At 41.7% G+C, this 15,995-nt stretch overlaps 2 protein-coding genes across 2 annotated transcripts; one reads left to right on the top strand and one right to left on the bottom strand.

Moving 5' to 3' along the window:
• The first annotated feature begins 11,172 nt into the window (after positions 1 to 11,172).
• On the top strand, positions 11,173 to 12,333 carry LOC105954993 (germin-like protein subfamily 1 member 13). The gene is made up of 2 exons (XM_012978696.2): positions 11,173 to 11,432; positions 11,524 to 12,333. Exons 1-2 carry the CDS (start codon positions 11,306 to 11,308, stop codon positions 12,087 to 12,089), a joined length of 693 nt encoding a protein of 230 aa, XP_012834150.2. The 5' UTR covers positions 11,173 to 11,305; the 3' UTR covers positions 12,090 to 12,333.
• Positions 12,334 to 12,968: 635 nt separating this feature from the next.
• Positions 12,969 to 14,313, bottom strand: LOC105954994 (germin-like protein subfamily 1 member 17). Its single transcript, XM_012978698.2, has 2 exons — positions 14,045 to 14,313; positions 12,969 to 13,782 (listed from the first exon to the last, which is right to left on the bottom strand). Exons 1-2 carry the CDS (start codon positions 14,175 to 14,177, stop codon positions 13,214 to 13,216), a joined length of 702 nt encoding a protein of 233 aa, XP_012834152.1. The 5' UTR covers positions 14,178 to 14,313; the 3' UTR covers positions 12,969 to 13,213.
• Between the last annotated feature and the right edge of the window lie 1,682 nt (positions 14,314 to 15,995).

Here is a 15,995-nt window from a genome sequence, read left to right as displayed (position 1 = left end):
CTGTATTTTATGCTTGCCGAGGTATTGTATATTTGCTGACCACACTCTCCTTGATCCCATTAACAGATTTAAGGATGAAGAGAATGTTCCGAGGTGAGAAGCCGGCGACTCGCCCGTCCGAGTCGGAGCCGGAATTTCAGGCGTCTGAATTTCAGCGCCCCGTGGTTGCTGATTCTGAGAGAAAGTCCCCCGAAGAGGGAGCCTTAAGACAGAGGTCTTCTAAGAAAACTGTTGGGACTTCGCGTTCCCGAAGTGAGCCGCGCGTGGAGGAGCCCGAGCTCCCTCGTCAATCTTCGGCCATAGTTGCCGTTGTTCCCCCACCACCTTCCTCGACCGAAGAACAGGTGGAAAAAGAGCCCACCACGAAGAAGAGAAGGGCTGATCTGGCCCTTGGGCTGATCGGGTCGACTCCGGGGCAAACTGGGTCAGCTCCGGGGCAAGTGGGGCCGTCTCTGCCTCCTAACTTCGCCCTCCATCTCTGTCAAAACGCCGAGAACGCTATCGCTGCTTGCCGGGCTATGGCGTTACCTCGTGACGTTGCCCACTTCGGGCAAATGAGCAAGGGTGATCGGCTTGAGTTGCTTCTTCATAACATAACCCAGGTTAGTTTCAGCTCGCATACATGAGTTAACTTTTACGTTCTTAACCAATCTATTTCACTCAAGTCTCTTGTGTGTGCAGCAATTCGCCATTGCCTTTTCGGGTCCTCTGGGATGGGACGATGTTTCTCGTGAGGCGTATGATAACCAGAGGAAGGAGGTTGTCCAGCTCCGGAAAGAGGTCCGGGCTTTAAAGGAGAGTCTATCGGTGGCTGAGTCGGCAAAAGAGGGGTTATTTGCCGAAGTAAAGAAACTGAAGGAGAAAGAGGAAACTTCGCAGGCGGAGAAAAATTCCTTAGCATCCCACAATGCTGCTTTAGAGGAAAAAGCGAAGCAACTCTCGAACGAGCTCTTTGCCGCTGGGGTGCAGGCGTCTGCCAATTTCACGGAAGGAGTGAAAGAAGGGCACAGATTGTTCCCGGGGTCGTCTGAAGGTCTCCGGTTTATGGAGGCGTTTGTCAGTCGTTTCTTCGATCGGCTGTGGCGTTCGACGACGTTCACCCGGCAAGCTTCCGGTTTAGCTCGCTTCTTTTTCTCGGAGGCGGTGAAAGCCGTGCGGAAGCGACTGAGGGGTGCTGGCATCGAGTTCCCGCTAGTCGAAAATGAGCTTGCCGAAGACCTACCGGATGATGTGATTCCGGGTTTTGAAGGGGACGTGAACGAAGACCCTGACTTAGAATGGTGGAGGCAAGTACACCGGGAGCTTGTCGAAGACTTCTCTCGCCAAGGGAGCTCTTCGGTGATCATTACTGACTTAGTTGGGGACGTTGAAACTATTGATGCGATGGCAGGCCTCAACAAAACGCCGTCGGGCTTCATCTCGTCTCCTCCTCCGTCCGCCGGGAATCAAGGCGAAGCTGGGGTGGAATCTCCCAAAAACACTTAATCGTTTTTCATTCGTTCCTGTACTTGAATTCTTGTATTTTATTCCTTGTACCATGTACTTGCATTTTCCTTCTATATTTTGAACAATTTACTTCGTTTCGTCAATGTTTCCAATGTATTAAAGTGCTTTACTTGTCTCCATCTCGTTTATCTAGCGCTCCAAGGCCGCTTTTACTCTGTGTTTCGAGGATGATTAGTAATTTTGGCAGAGTATTTTCTGAACTTGAGTTAACCCGATCTCAGCAAACTGTTTTTGTTTTCAATAGTTTACTTTGTGTTTTCAGCTTAGTCTTCGGCCGTTATTTCCTTTGACAAAACATGCGATTTAACGCCACAATAAAACATGCGAGTTAACGCCACAAAGAAACACGCGAGTTAACGCCACAATAAAACACGCGAGTTAACGCCACAATAAAACACGCGAGTTAACGCCACAGTGAAACACGCGAGTTAACGCCACAATAAAACACGCAAGTTAACGCCACAATAAAACACGCGAGTTAACGCCACAGTGAAACACGCGAGTTAACGCCACAATGAAACACGCGAGTTAACGCCACAGAAGAACACGCGATTTAACGCCACAATGAAATACGCGATTTAACGCCACAATGAAACACGCGAGTTAACGCCACAATGAAACACGCGAGTTAACGCCACAGTGAAACACGCGAGTTAACGCCACAATGAAACACGCGAGTTAACGCCACAATGAAACACGCGAGTTAACGCCACAATGAAACACGCGAGTTAACGCCACAATGAAACACGCGATTTAACGCCACAATGAAATACGCGAGTTAACGCCACAATAAAACACGCGAGTTAACGCCACAGTGAAACACGCGAGTTAACGCCACAGTGAAACACGCGAGTTAACGCCACAATGAAACACGCGAGTTAACGCCACAATGAAACACGCGAGTTAACGCCACAATGAAACACGCGAGTTAACGCCACAATGAAACACGCGAGTTAACGCCACAATGAAACACGCGAGTTAACGCCACAGTTATAACTTAAGTAAATAACACAAGTACTTTTTTAACGTGGAAACCCTCCAAATAAGGAGAGAAAAAACCACGGGGCCTAGCCCAGATCGGAAAATGGATGTTTATTAATGGTTGTTTTGCCTGTACAAGGTGTGTCTCGATTTCGCTGGCGTAATTGCCTCGATTTCCTTTATCTCTCTTTCTCTCTCCCCTTTTTTTTTTTTTTTTTTTTTTTTTTTTTTTTTTTTTTTTTTTTTTTTTTTTTTACGCGAAGAAGCGTTTCAGATGTATTATGTTCCAAGCCCGAGGTAACGGCTTCCCGTCGATGTCTGCCAACTCATATCCTCCGCCGGCCAAACACCTGGTGACTGTGTATGGTCCTTCTCAATTAGCCTCCAACTTTCCCGTGTGTTTTAGCGCGTCCGCTCGTCGCAAGACGAGGTCTCCGATCTGGAATGAGCGGGACCGCACCCCCTGATCATACCGAGCTTTAATCAAGTTTTTACTTCTTTCCATGTGCAAATACGCCGTTTCCCGAAGATCGAAAACTTCGTCCAGTTGTGATCTTAAAGCATCATCGTTTGTTACTTCGTCAAATGCGGCGATGCGGAGCGTGTCCATTGCCACTTCGACCGGTATAACCGCTTCAGTTCCGTAGGTTAACCGGAACGGTGTTTCGCCAGTAGCTGCTTTGGATGTGGTCCGGTAAGACCATAGGACGGAGGGCAACTCGTCTACCCAACTTCCACCCAGCTCGTCTAACCTTTTTTTCAACCCATTGACAATGGTCCGGTTTACGGACTCCACTTGTCCATTGGCCTGGGGGTGCGCTACTGCTACGAATTTTTGTGCAATTTTCATCTCTTCGCACCACGCTCGAATTTTCTTGCCGTTGAACTGAGTGCCGTTGTCCGATACAAGGCTTCGAGGTAGGCCAAACCGACAGCAGATATTTTTCCAAATGAAGTGCATGACCTCGTCTTCTGAGATTTTCGATAAGGCTTCAGCTTCAACCCACTTGGTAAAGTAGTCTACCGCGACAATGATGAACTTTTTTCGACCTGTGGTTTGAGGGAATGGCCCCACCAGGTCGATTCCCCATTGGGCGAAAGGGCATGGAGCACTCATGATGGTCATTTCCTCCCCCGTCTTGTGGATGAGCGAGGCATATTTTTGGCATTGTATGCAGTGTTGAACATATCGGTACGTGTCCTTCTTCATGCCAGGCCAGTAATATCCGGCCCGGTGTAGTTTCTGCATGAGGGCCCGAGCTCCTCCATGCTCGCCACAACCACCTCGATGCACTTCATCCAGAACATGCTTTACCTCCTGCTTTCCCAAACACCTTGCATCTACTGTGGTGAAGTTTCTTTTATATAATGTCCCATGCCGTACGTAAAAGTGCCTTGCCTTATATGCCAAACGGTGCTGTTCTCTCTTGGTGCCAGCTCGCTCTCCTCTGAAGTATTTGAACAAGGGTGTTCTCCAATCCGGCTCTTCGTCTATTGTCATTATCCCCGGTGTTGGGGTGGGGGCAATAAGGATAGTGATCTTTCTTTCAATGCAGTCAACGACTGACGACCCAACTTTAGCGAGGAAGTCAGCTCGCTGGTTGTCGTTTCTCGGAATTTGATGCATGGTACAGACTTCAAAAGTTTCTTGCACAGCTCGGGCTTTATTTACATAACTCTTCATTCTATCGTTTTTTGTTTCGTAGTCTCCTTCGAGTTGATGTATTACCAATTGAGAGTCGGAGTATATTCGCACCACGCGCGCTCCGAGCTCTTGGGCGATCTCCATACCTCGGATAAAGGCTTCATACTCTGCTTCATTATTGGAAACTCGAGGTAACCTGACGGCAAACTCGACTTCCGTTCCAGTGGGATCAATAACTATTATCCCTGCCCCCGCTCCCGAGGTTGTAGACGAGCCATCCACGTAAATTTTCCACTCCTTTTCGATGGGTATCCTGGTGGTTTCTCGGATGAAATCCGCTAACGCTTGTCCTTTGACCGAGGTACGGGGTTGATATTGGATCTCGTATTGTCCCAGCTCGATGGCCCATTTAACAATTCGCCCTGACGCGGTAGGTTGACCTAGGGTCTGCCGAAGGGGTAAGCTTGTGCGAATCACCATGGTATGCGACAGGAAATAAGGCCGGAGTCGTCGCGTAGTGAGGACCAGTGCGTACGCTATTTTCTCGACTTCAGAATATCGGCTTTCCGACGTAGTGAGGATCTTACTAGTATAGTAGATCGGCCTTTGTTGATTATTAACTTCCTTAAACAACACCGAACTGATGGACTCATCGCCCACTGACAAGTATACAAACAGGGTTTCGCCCTTTTCAGGGGTGCTAAGGATCGGCAGGCAAGTGAGAGATCGTTTTAATGCTTCGAATGCGAGCTGGCATTCGGTGGTCCATTCGAACTGAGCTGTTTTCCTTAGTACTTTGAAGAAAGGCAGGCTCTTATCAGCCATTCGCGATATAAACCGAGCTAGGGCTACAACTTTTCCTGCCAAGGATTGGACTTCCTTGATGGAGCGAGGAGGTGTCATCTGAAGTACGGCCTCCACTTTATCTTGGTTTACCTTGATGCCTTCCCGATTAACAATGTATCCCAGGAACTTTCCAGCTTGTACTGCGAATGCACACTTAGCAGGGTTCAACTTCATCCCATATAAACGAAGAGTTGCAAAGGTCTCAGCTAGGTCTGCGAGATGCGTGGAGCGCCTCTTGCTTTTAACCAACATGTCATCCACATAAACTTCAATGTTGCGTCCGAGTTGGGCCCGAAACATCCTATCCATTAATCGCTGATACGTGGCTCCCGCATTTTTCAGGCCGAAAGGCATCACCACGTAACAATAAGTCCCCGTGGCGGTGACAAAACTTACTGCTGGCTGGTCCTTTTCGTCTAGCGGAATTTGGTGGTATCCTTGTGAGGCATCCATCATACTAAGTAGCTCGCATCCAGCAGTGGCATCTACAAGCTGATCTATGCGAGGTAAAGGATAATCGTCTTTCGGGCAAGCCTTATTTAAGTCCCTGAAATCGATACACATTCGCCATTGGCCATTAGCTTTCTGTACTAACACCGCATTGGACAGCCATGCAGGGAACTGAATTTCCCGGATGTGTCCGATTTCCAGAAGTCGTTGAACTTCCTTCTGTATGATTTCGTCTTTTTCGGTACCGAAGTGTCGCCGTTTTTGCTTGACGGGCCGGCACTCGGGTCGTAAATTGAGCCTGTGTACAGCAGTTCGCGGTGATATACCGGTCAAATCACTTGGTTGCCAAGCAAAAATATCTTCATTAGACCGCAATAACGCTATCAACTCATCCCGAAGAGGTGGTTCTAAATCCTTACTTATCCGGGTTTGTTTCATCGTCCCAGGGACGAGGTCGATTGTCATCAATTCGTCCATGGGTTGTACATGATTAACTTTATCCTCTGGATCAACTCGGGGGCGCTTCTCGTCTCCCAAGTCTTCTTTGGTGAGGGTATCGCGTCGGCCCTTCTCTGCTATCTTAACCATTTCGACATAACACGATCTCGATTGGGCTTGGTCGCCTCTGACCTCTCCCACCATCCCATCAACCGGGAACTTAAGCTTTTGATGAACAGTCGAAGGGACCGCCCGGAAGGTATGTAACATTGGTCGTCCTATCACGATGTTATACGAGGTCGGCGACCCCTCAACGATGACAAAATTGACAGTTTGAGTGCGTGTTCGAGGTGGAGTTCCTATAGTGACAGGGATTTTAACTTGTCCAATGGGCGTCAGGGACCCTCCTGTGAACCCAAATATCGCTGTGGTGACGGGAAAAACCGGGAGGTCAAGCTCCATTTGCAGGAAACACTCGTAAGATATGACGTCCACCGAACTTCCGGGGTCAACGAAGGCGCGAGCGACATCGTATCCTCCCACGTTAATCGTGATGAGGAGAGGATCACAGTGAAAATCATCTAGGTCTGTTTCATCTTCAGGACTGAACGAGATAGTGGGATAGTGACGATACTTCGGTGTAGAAATTTGGCAAACTTCATGATTATTTTTTAGGCTACCGAGATGACGTCTCCTAGCCCGGTGAGTATCTCCTCCTGTAGGACCTCCTGAAATCATCTGAATGTACCCTCTTTTCGGCGCTGGCGGTGGGGGCGGTGCTCGTGGCGGGTTCCCGAACTGGGCTTCACGTTTTTGCCCCCGAGGTGAATCTATCTTCACAAAATCCCCAATCTTGTTATCCCTGATGAGACGTTCCACTTCGTCTTTCAGATGTGCGCAGTCGTCGGTCGTATGTCCGTATTCGTTATGAAAACGGCAGAAAGTACCCAATGTCGGATCTCGACGGGGGGCTCCGCGAGCAGTTCGAGGCCACCGCAGATCGGCTCTCTTCTCGATCGCGTATAGCACCTGGGATAGAGGAGCTGTAAGGGGCTGGTATGATTGGAACCGAGATCCCTTAGCATCCGGGACAATACTCCGACTAGGAATATTGGCATCCCTGCGAGGTAACATGGGCTCCTTGCCTCTCTTTACTTCGCTGACCCGTACGTTTGTGGCTTGGTGAGATTCCTCCACTTTCTGTTGGCGGGCTTCTTCTAAATTGATGAACCTAGATGCCCTTTCTAATAAGTTATCGAAATCAGGTGATGGCTCCAGCGCTAGAGCTCGGAAAAATTCATCATCTCTCAACCCTTGTGAAAGGGCCGCCATGAGCACCTCGTCACTGGTAGTCGGGACTTCCAGGGTGGCCGAGGTAAACCGTTTGATGTAACTCCTGAGGCTTTCCTTCTCCTTCTGGCGGATGCTGAACAACGATAGGGAGGTTTTCTTGCACTTTTTCGAGCTGGCGAACTGGTTCATGAAGGCCTTAGCAAATTGTTCGAAAGATTGCATGCTCCCGGAAGGCAACAAACCGAACCAGGCCTGCGCAGGCCCGGCTAGGGTGGTGGCGAAGGCACGACATCTCACCCCTTCCGTGAGCTGATGAAGTGATGCCGTATTGTTGAAACGGCTTAGGTGTTCGGCGGGATCCGATGTGCCATTGTACTCGAACGAAATGGGTCGGTAGCTAGCGGGTATGGGATCGTCATCGAGGTGTTTTGCGAAAGGGCTAGATCCCACGAGATCTCGCATTGACCTGTTCCGTAAGGCCTTTAATTCGTTCATATCACGTCTCAGGCTGTCTACTTCGGTCCTGACTCCATGACTGTCGCCTCCTCGATTTTCCGAATAACTGTCGCCTTCATCATCAGTTCGCCCCTCGTTCAGAGAGCGTCTCAGGTCCCTTTTGGGTCGGTTATCCTGAGGTAAGGATTGGGCGTAATTGCGGATGGCCGTGGTGATCATGACTTCTACTTCATCTCGGGTGTACGTGCGCTCATCAGGGGGTGGAGCCGGTGCTGCAGCCGGTCTTTTCGAAGCAGCTCCAGCGCTCTGAAATTCAAAAGAAGGGCTTCCTGAAAAGAGAGGGACTCGTCTCTCTTTCTCGGGCGTGAGCAGGCTGCACCCGGACTTCTCCCTCGAGGCAGGCGGCGGATCAACGCCAGGTGTATCGTGAGCTGCTGCTTCCAGCTCCTTCTGTAGGTTTCGGGTAACCGTGTCTTCTCCTTCCATTTTTTCTCCACGTTCTCAGCTCAGATCTGGACTTCCGGGGGTAGATCTGATTTTTCCCGGAAGCTGTTTTCCCAAAACTTCAAGATTTTCCCACAGACGGCGCCACTTGATTTGGTCCGTAGGTCTTTGTCTTCCTCAAGCCAGCTCCGTCCGTACTCCGGGTGAATAAACCTGCAACGCCGGGAGGGGTTCCCGGCGGGAAAGCTCCGACGATCAAGTCAGTGATCGGAATAGAAGAGAAAATGTATATGCAATGTAATAGTGATTAGTGTAAAAATCCCGTCCCCCTGTGTGTGTGTTGATTCTCTTATTTATAGATGAGGAAAGCTTGGCCTCCAAGGCTTTCCTTTTTTAGGTTTTCTCTTTTCCCCCAAGTCATGTATCTTGGGCCTGTATTGTCCTGGGCTCGCCTTACCTTGTTTTGGTATTGGGCTAGCGAGTTAAAGTACTCCCACGTAGATCCGAGGTTCGCGTGATACGACGACTTCGCTCATGGTACCGAGCTAAAACATCATGGGTTCTTCATTATGGGCCTATCATATTGGGCTTACCCTAATGGGCTTATGTTTATTTGTTATTTGTCAAACTAGCCCATATCATAACGGCTATAAGTATTTAATTATGTTTACTCGTTTATGATCGTTTTATCTTTATTCGATTGCAACTGGGCTAGAGTTTTACTTTACTTGGACACAGACCAAAACAAAAAAAAAAAAAGAATCATAAAATAAGTCAATATTTATAGACTTGAATTAATCTTTAAATTTAGAGATGACATAATATAGGTGAGAACCCAAAAACTAATACAAAATAATAACTAGATTGATAACCCCAAATAATCCAAAATCAAAGATAGATAATGCAAACTAAGTCAAAAATAATTGTTGAAAGAAAGCCTATTAGATATTTCCTGTATAGATTGAGAAAACAAAATAATGAAGAAAACAAAAAAAAAGAAAAAAAAGCACTCAATTTGTCATATTTATAAGCCTAGAGTACTCTTATAAATCAACGCAGGTGGTGTTTGCAAACGTTTTTCCAAAGTAATTATGTGTTTTTTTGGTTCAAAATATATTTTTTTAAACATTAAAAAACTCATAATCACTTTGAAAAATCATTTGTAAACACCACCTTAACTCAATTTGCGTAAGTCAGGGGTTAAATTATGAATTGCGGGTACTTCAAAGGATTAGAGGTCATTTTGATATATAGGGTAGGGGTTTTTCCTAATTAGCAATAAATCGAAAAAGTTTACATTGAAATTTTCTAATGATGAAAATTGAAAAGGTGAAAAATCGAAACAAATTTATGAGTTGAATCGTAAATCGTCCTACCATGAATTTATTTGCATTTCATCTGATGGGGATCACATTAACTGCAGACTCGTATTACATAAGAGTGAATAAGGGCATTCATAAATAAAGAAATTTAATAGATAATAAGAAATTTTAAAAGCAATGTTAAAGTAACATAGGTCACATGCTGATAATGATACTTCTAATTCAAAATTTTCTTAGCCTCATTATCAAATTTATTTAAAGGGATGTGAATATTTTGCCGCATCACCAAAAACCAAAATGGAGTTGCCCATTTCTAAAATATTTTCTGCTCTTAGTTCTCAGCATCTCAGCCAATGTAAAACCAACAAATGTTGATGACAAGTTATTTTCAAATATTTGTTCAAAGACAAATGGCCCCTTACACATGCACAACGTATCTAAAAATTGTTCATATGGATGGAGTATCTTCCCTTGAGAGTGTAGGAGTAGCCTTTCTCGGCATTGCAATAAACAGAGCAAAAGAATCGACATATTTGTATAATCCTCTATGTTAAATATGATTATATAGCAAATCAACATTATATGAGGAAAAATGTGGTGAAAAATGTATGTGGGCCATGGACAAGTTGAGTGAAGCAAAAGCAGTGTTGAAAGCTGAAAAGTTTGCACCGACAAGGGACAAGTTAGAAGCTCTATTGTGAGAATTTACCTAGAGCAAATGAGTCAAATTTTATTTTCGACGTTGCTTTGGCTCTTGTGAAAGAGTTGGAATGAGATAGAAAATCTACTACGGTCTTGCTTACATGAAAAGTAGAAAATATAATGTAAGTGTCTCAAATAAATGAATTGAATAAGATGTAAGCACTAATTTGTTGTTGAATTTACCGGAAAAAGAAAAGCTAATGCTAAGTTGGTTAGTGTTAATTTGTCCAAGTTCTTAATTAATTATATACTTATGTTCAACAGCTTATTTTGAAAATTCTAAGCCTCTAAACTTGTCTTCAAGAAATTTAGCATATCAACATAAAATATTTGAGGCCTATATTTATATTTACATTTGACATACCCCTCAAATTTTGATAATCTCATTTTACCCTTATTCTCTCAACTCTTTTTTTCCCCATATACTCTTTGTACATAACAAAAGATTTTGGTTCTGCGAATTTGACAAACAAGAAAAAATCGTAATATAAAAAATATAATTGAATTTTGATAAATTAGTAGACCTTTTCTTTTTGCCGCGCTCATTTCAATATCTTGATTGCAATATTACGTGTTAACGTGAGCCATCAATATTAGATATGGCCGAAAACATATATAACGATGTTTTATCGTTGTGCAACTTAAAGAGAACATAAAATCTTTGGAATGTTGACCAATTCATCGATGCTGACAGTTACAATACGAAAATAAATCTTCCTTTTCCATATATATTTTAGCTGACGCCTATGAGTGGTAGCATATTTCCTATATCTCGACGATCTCTAGCTCCCCCAAAGTTGGTTAATAAAATATTAAAACAATATATCAAACTTGACTATATTTGATCTTTGGTTTTACGTACGTCGAGAACATATAAAGGTGTTTGGTAAATGGTAGGTTTTAACCAAAACATAAGACCCGGCATTGAATTGGAGTTATAATTTAAACCATGAATATGTCAAATGATTAACATTAATTACACGCAAGAACAAAATGACCATTTCCATGGAAAAAAATAATCATGAAGTAGCTTTAGTTGTTAAACCTCTTTCAACATATACTTAGCAAGGTTGGAGTTTTTCAACTCTTAGTGAAATAATAGTAATTGTAAAAGAAGGGAGATGACTATTTCACATCAAATTCTCTATAAATAGGCACAATTTCTATGCAAACTTATAACCTCATAACACAAACTTATAAACAATACTTGTTATAAGCTAAAATGAAGATGGGTCTTGTCTCCCTCACAACATTGTTTGTTATTGCTTGTTTGGCTACATTAGCATATGCATCAGATCCCAGCCCTCTCCAAGATTTTTGTGTTGCCGTTAAAGATGCCGATGCAGCCGGTAATTAATTTCAACATCTAACTAATTATATTTGTAATTATTTACCTTATATTAAATAATCATCTGACATCTTTTTTGCATGCATGTATAGTTTTTGTGAATGGGAAGATCTGCAAGGACCCTAACATGGTTGTGGCCGAAGATTTCTTTTTGTCGGGCTTAAACAAGCCTGGAAATACATCAAATCCAGTTGGATCACGAGTCACTCCTGCTAATGTCAACCAAATTGCAGGGCTCAACACTTTGGGCATATCTGCTGTTCGTATAGATTACGCACCAAACGGTTTGAACCCACCCCACACTCACCCACGTGCCACCGAGATTCTAGTTGTGTTAGAAGGAACTCTTTATGTTGGCTTTGTCACTTCAAATCCAGCTAACCCCGCCATTAAAAACAAGCTCTTCACAAAGTATTTGTACCCTGGGGACGTTTTCGTCTTTCCAGAGGGTTTAATACATTTCCAATTCAACGTGGGAAAAACCAAAGTTGTCGCTTTTGCTGCTTTAAGCAGCCAAAATCCAGGTGTCATTACTGTTGCAAATGCAGTGTTTGGTTCGGATCCACCAATTAATCCAGCAGTTCTAACAAAAGCGTTTCAAGTTGAGAAGAATGTGATTGACTATCTTCAGGCGCAGTTCTGGTGGAACATCGATTAAGTATGACAACCTCGTCATAAATCAACAATACTGTTTTCATGTGTTTTAAGTTATTATGTGTACCTCATTTGTTTGAATAAAACATTAGGATTACCTGAATAAGCTTACTATGATCCTTTCCTCTTGTACTATAAAGTGATATAGTTTTCATGTGCAACTGGTCGATCGGTCGTAAGTTAGTTTACACCTTTGTACTGCAATAAAAATGTACTCCACTTCGTGATTTTGAAATTTTCTCTCGTGATATCTACTTCGTTATGAATTTTTACTTGTTCATATCGAACAAGAAGGCACCCTTAATACATGTACTCATTGTAACAATTGAATCCCATTGGATGTACTAGAAATTCAATTGAATCATAAATAATGTATTACTACTGAAATATATATATATATATATATATATATATATATATATATATATATATATATATATATATATATATATATATATATATATATATATATATATATATATATATATATATATATATATATATATATATATATATATATTTGGAAAGTTATAGTTTTGGTCCTCTACGTTGGCTTATTTAGGAATTTAGTCCTCTAACTTGTCATGTTTCAGTTTTACATGCAATAACTTTGCAAATATAATGTTTTTAGTCCTATTTTTGCATAATTTTTAATTTTATGACGCGACAAATAAACTTGACGCATTTTACTTATATGGACGCTTGGAAATCGATAAATTCGACATCTAATTTACCACTGGTAGAACTTTAACTATGTGAGACGACACATCTAAATATCAAATTAGAGGAGCATTTATAATTTTAAGTGTCCATATAAATAAATTTATGCAAGTTTGTTAGGTACATCATGAAGCGACGGCTAAAACTCAAAGTTCGAGTGAAATATGACTAAAAATACTAATTTTACATAATTATTATATGTAAAATTTAAATAAGATAACTTATAGACTAAATCCCCAAGAGACCAATTTATAGTACCAAAATTACAATTTTCCATATATATATATATATATATATATATATATATATGGTATACCCACAACGAAAAACAACATTTATTTCAGAAGAATTTAGTAATTTTAATGCAGTACTACTTAAGAAGGCATATATTAATTATTAATCATCTACTTAATTATTCCCAATCCAGGGCAATGACTGGAGATAGCGAACCACATCGACATCGAGCTGGAACCCTTTAGCGAGAGTGTCCGGTTCAACCGGCGGATCCGATCCAAACACGGCCTTAGATACCGTAACCACCCCCGGGTTTTGGCTATTAAAACCGACCAACGCAACCGCACTCGATTTCCCGATATTATACTGGAAATGAATTAGCCCTTTCGGGAACACGAAAACATCCCCCGGTTTCAATATCTTCGCAAACAGCCTGTTTTTGTCGGTCGGGTTCGAAGGGTTCGAAGTTACGAAGCCAGCGTAGAGAGTGCCTTTTAAGACGACGAGAATCTCGGAGGCGCGCGGGTGTAAGTGCGGCGGATTCACCCCGCCCGGCGCGAAGTCGATCCGGGCGGTTGCGACGCCGAGGGTGTTGACCCCGGGGAGCTGGTTGATGAAGACCATGGTGACTTTTGTCCCGAACGGGCTGGTTATATTCCCGGGCCGGTTCAGACGGCCCGAATGGAAGAAATCGTCTGCTGTCACTGTTTCCGGATCCTTGCAGATCTTTCCATTCACAAATACTGCACCGGATTTAATATAAATAAATTAAATACAAAATTATGAAGTAATTAAATAATCCTAATACAGTTAAACCTCTATAAATTGATACAAGCAGGAGGACTAGGAAAATTCTATTAATTTAGCGAATTATTAATTTATCGAGTTAATAATTTAACACATTCTCACCGAATTGGAACCAAAACAAACTATTATTTAAGCGAGATTATTAATTTATCGAATATTAATTAATTTATGTTCTACTGTAGTTTAATTAATTATTACCAGCAGCGTCGGAGTCGTTGACAGCGACACAGAAATCTTGTAGTGGGTCTGGATCGTAGGCATCTGCATGTAAGTAAAAGACAGCAGCAGCCACATTAATTGCGATGAATAACATTAATTTATTGTCCCACATTTTTCGTGTAATAAAAGAAAAATTAAATGGAAAATCTATTTTATCTTTGCTGTTTTGATCAGAGGTTTGCTAATAATAATATATTTATAGTTGAAATTCAAGAACAGATGATCATCATAATAGATATCTATATTATCCAATAGACATCATGTTGTTACTTGTAAGGAAATTAATGTGGTTATATTTGTTGTTATTTTATGTAATAAAAAACATCCCAAAATTAACTTAACTTCAAAAATTGAAATACTGAGCATCTAACAACCAAAACGTACCCTTTTTCACATTCCCAAATATTTTAAAACTAGGGGAGTGCTCGGGAATTGGGGATACGAACGGTCTATGAGATGATACACCTGGTCGAAAGCACCGGGTGATTTTGCACTATAAATCTGTATAAAAATAAGCAGTCACTAAACATAAATACAAATGGGTTTGTGTGTTATTATGTGTAGATAAATTGTGCAGATTCACCTGGTGTATTTCACAGGTTGTCGGGGGCGGACCCTGGGACTTTTAGGGCAAAATATGGGAGTGAATAAAGAGAAGGAAAAAAATATTTTTTGAGGAGCTAAAAGTGTACAAATTTTAAATCTTGGGGGGGAAACACTACAAAAAAAAACTTTTTAGTGACAACGCCTATTTTTCACATAGGCAAAAAGTGTTGTCACTGTGCTTGTCACTAATGGGGTGTCGCTAATGCTCTAGAGTGACAATAAATAAGGATTAAGTGACAACAAAAAGAGCTATTAGTGACAATAAAAAAAATATTGTCACTTGTATGCATTAAGTGACAATTTTTGTATTTGTCATAATTGGGGTGTCGCTAATGCAACTTTTTCTTATAGTGAAAGTCTATAAATAAATAGATAAATACCAAAATGCAATAAAAAAACGTAATAGAAAATAGGTGATAATTTTTTTTGTGCAGGGACCCTAGACCACACGTGGTTCCGCCCCTGCCGGTTGTAGCATCTACAAAACTGGATATGAACTATGGAATTCGGTATTTTTTGGATGGGGATTCAGAATTTGTGATTCATATTTTAATATAACTGAAATTGTTTCTCGAAAATATTTGGAATTAACACCAAACACAAGTTTTGAACAAATCATGCGTGTTTAATTACCCGGATGATACAGTAATTGGAATATAATACATAAATAGTTAAATTATGGTTTAATTTGACTACGCTACGTCTTACTTTCTGAAATTGCACTCCCCAAAAATAACGAAGATATATAGTAAGATCATTTATTTTTGTTGTGTAGCAAGAAATGGTAATAAGGTTTTATGAAGTCTTTGATGATTATGAATTTATGAATACTTAAAGGAGTTTATAGTAATTAAACTTTAGTTCAAGATTATCATTTTTTTCACTTCACCTTATATATATAGGAGAGAGAGGTTATTTTCATTATATTTATATACAAATTTATTCAAAAAATATATTTTCAAATACACCACATAACTACAAGAAACCACATCAACGGTCAAAAATCATCGGTTTTCCTATAACCATGCAGCATGCAGAACGCGGAATAGTTCATCGCTATATTTAGATATTCACACGTAAATAATGACGTGCATTGAAACAGAAGAGAGAGAAAGAGAGAGATAGAGATAGACAGATAGAGAGAGAGAGAGAGGAGGAGGAGGAGGAGGAGGAAAACAAGAAGGGGGTGAGAGAGTTGGTGGTGGGAGAAGAGAAAAGAGAGCAATTTTTCTTGACCCTTTTCGCCTTCAATATTATTAATTAAAAAATAATAATAAATCTTCTTTTTGTGTTTTTCTCTTTTTTTCTTTCCTTTCTCGTCTCT

The sequence above is a fragment of the Erythranthe guttata genome, chromosome 8 (assembly GCF_056151865.1).
Source record: "Erythranthe guttata isolate IM_541 chromosome 8, IM_541, whole genome shotgun sequence".
Lineage (NCBI taxonomy): Eukaryota > Viridiplantae > Streptophyta > Magnoliopsida > Lamiales > Phrymaceae > Erythranthe > Erythranthe guttata.
The sequence above is the reverse complement of the archived record's forward strand: the minus strand, read 5'-3'. Positions and strand labels throughout refer to the sequence as shown.

Excerpts from the sequence above, each read along its gene's own strand:
- LOC105954993 (XM_012978696.2), top strand. The coding sequence starts at position 11,306 with ATGAAGATGGGTCTTGTCTCCCTCACAACATTGTTTGTTATTGCTTGT. Across the intron at positions 11,433-11,523 it reads TAAAGATGCCGATGCAGCCG|TTTTTGTGAATGGGAAGATC; the intron begins GTAATTAATTTC and ends ATGCATGTATAG.
- LOC105954994 (XM_012978698.2), bottom strand. The coding sequence starts at position 14,177 with ATGTGGGACAATAAATTAATGTTATTCATCGCAATTAATGTGGCTGCT. Across the intron at positions 13,783-14,044 it reads CAACGACTCCGACGCTGCTG|TATTTGTGAATGGAAAGATC; the intron begins GTAATAATTAAT and ends AATCCGGTGCAG.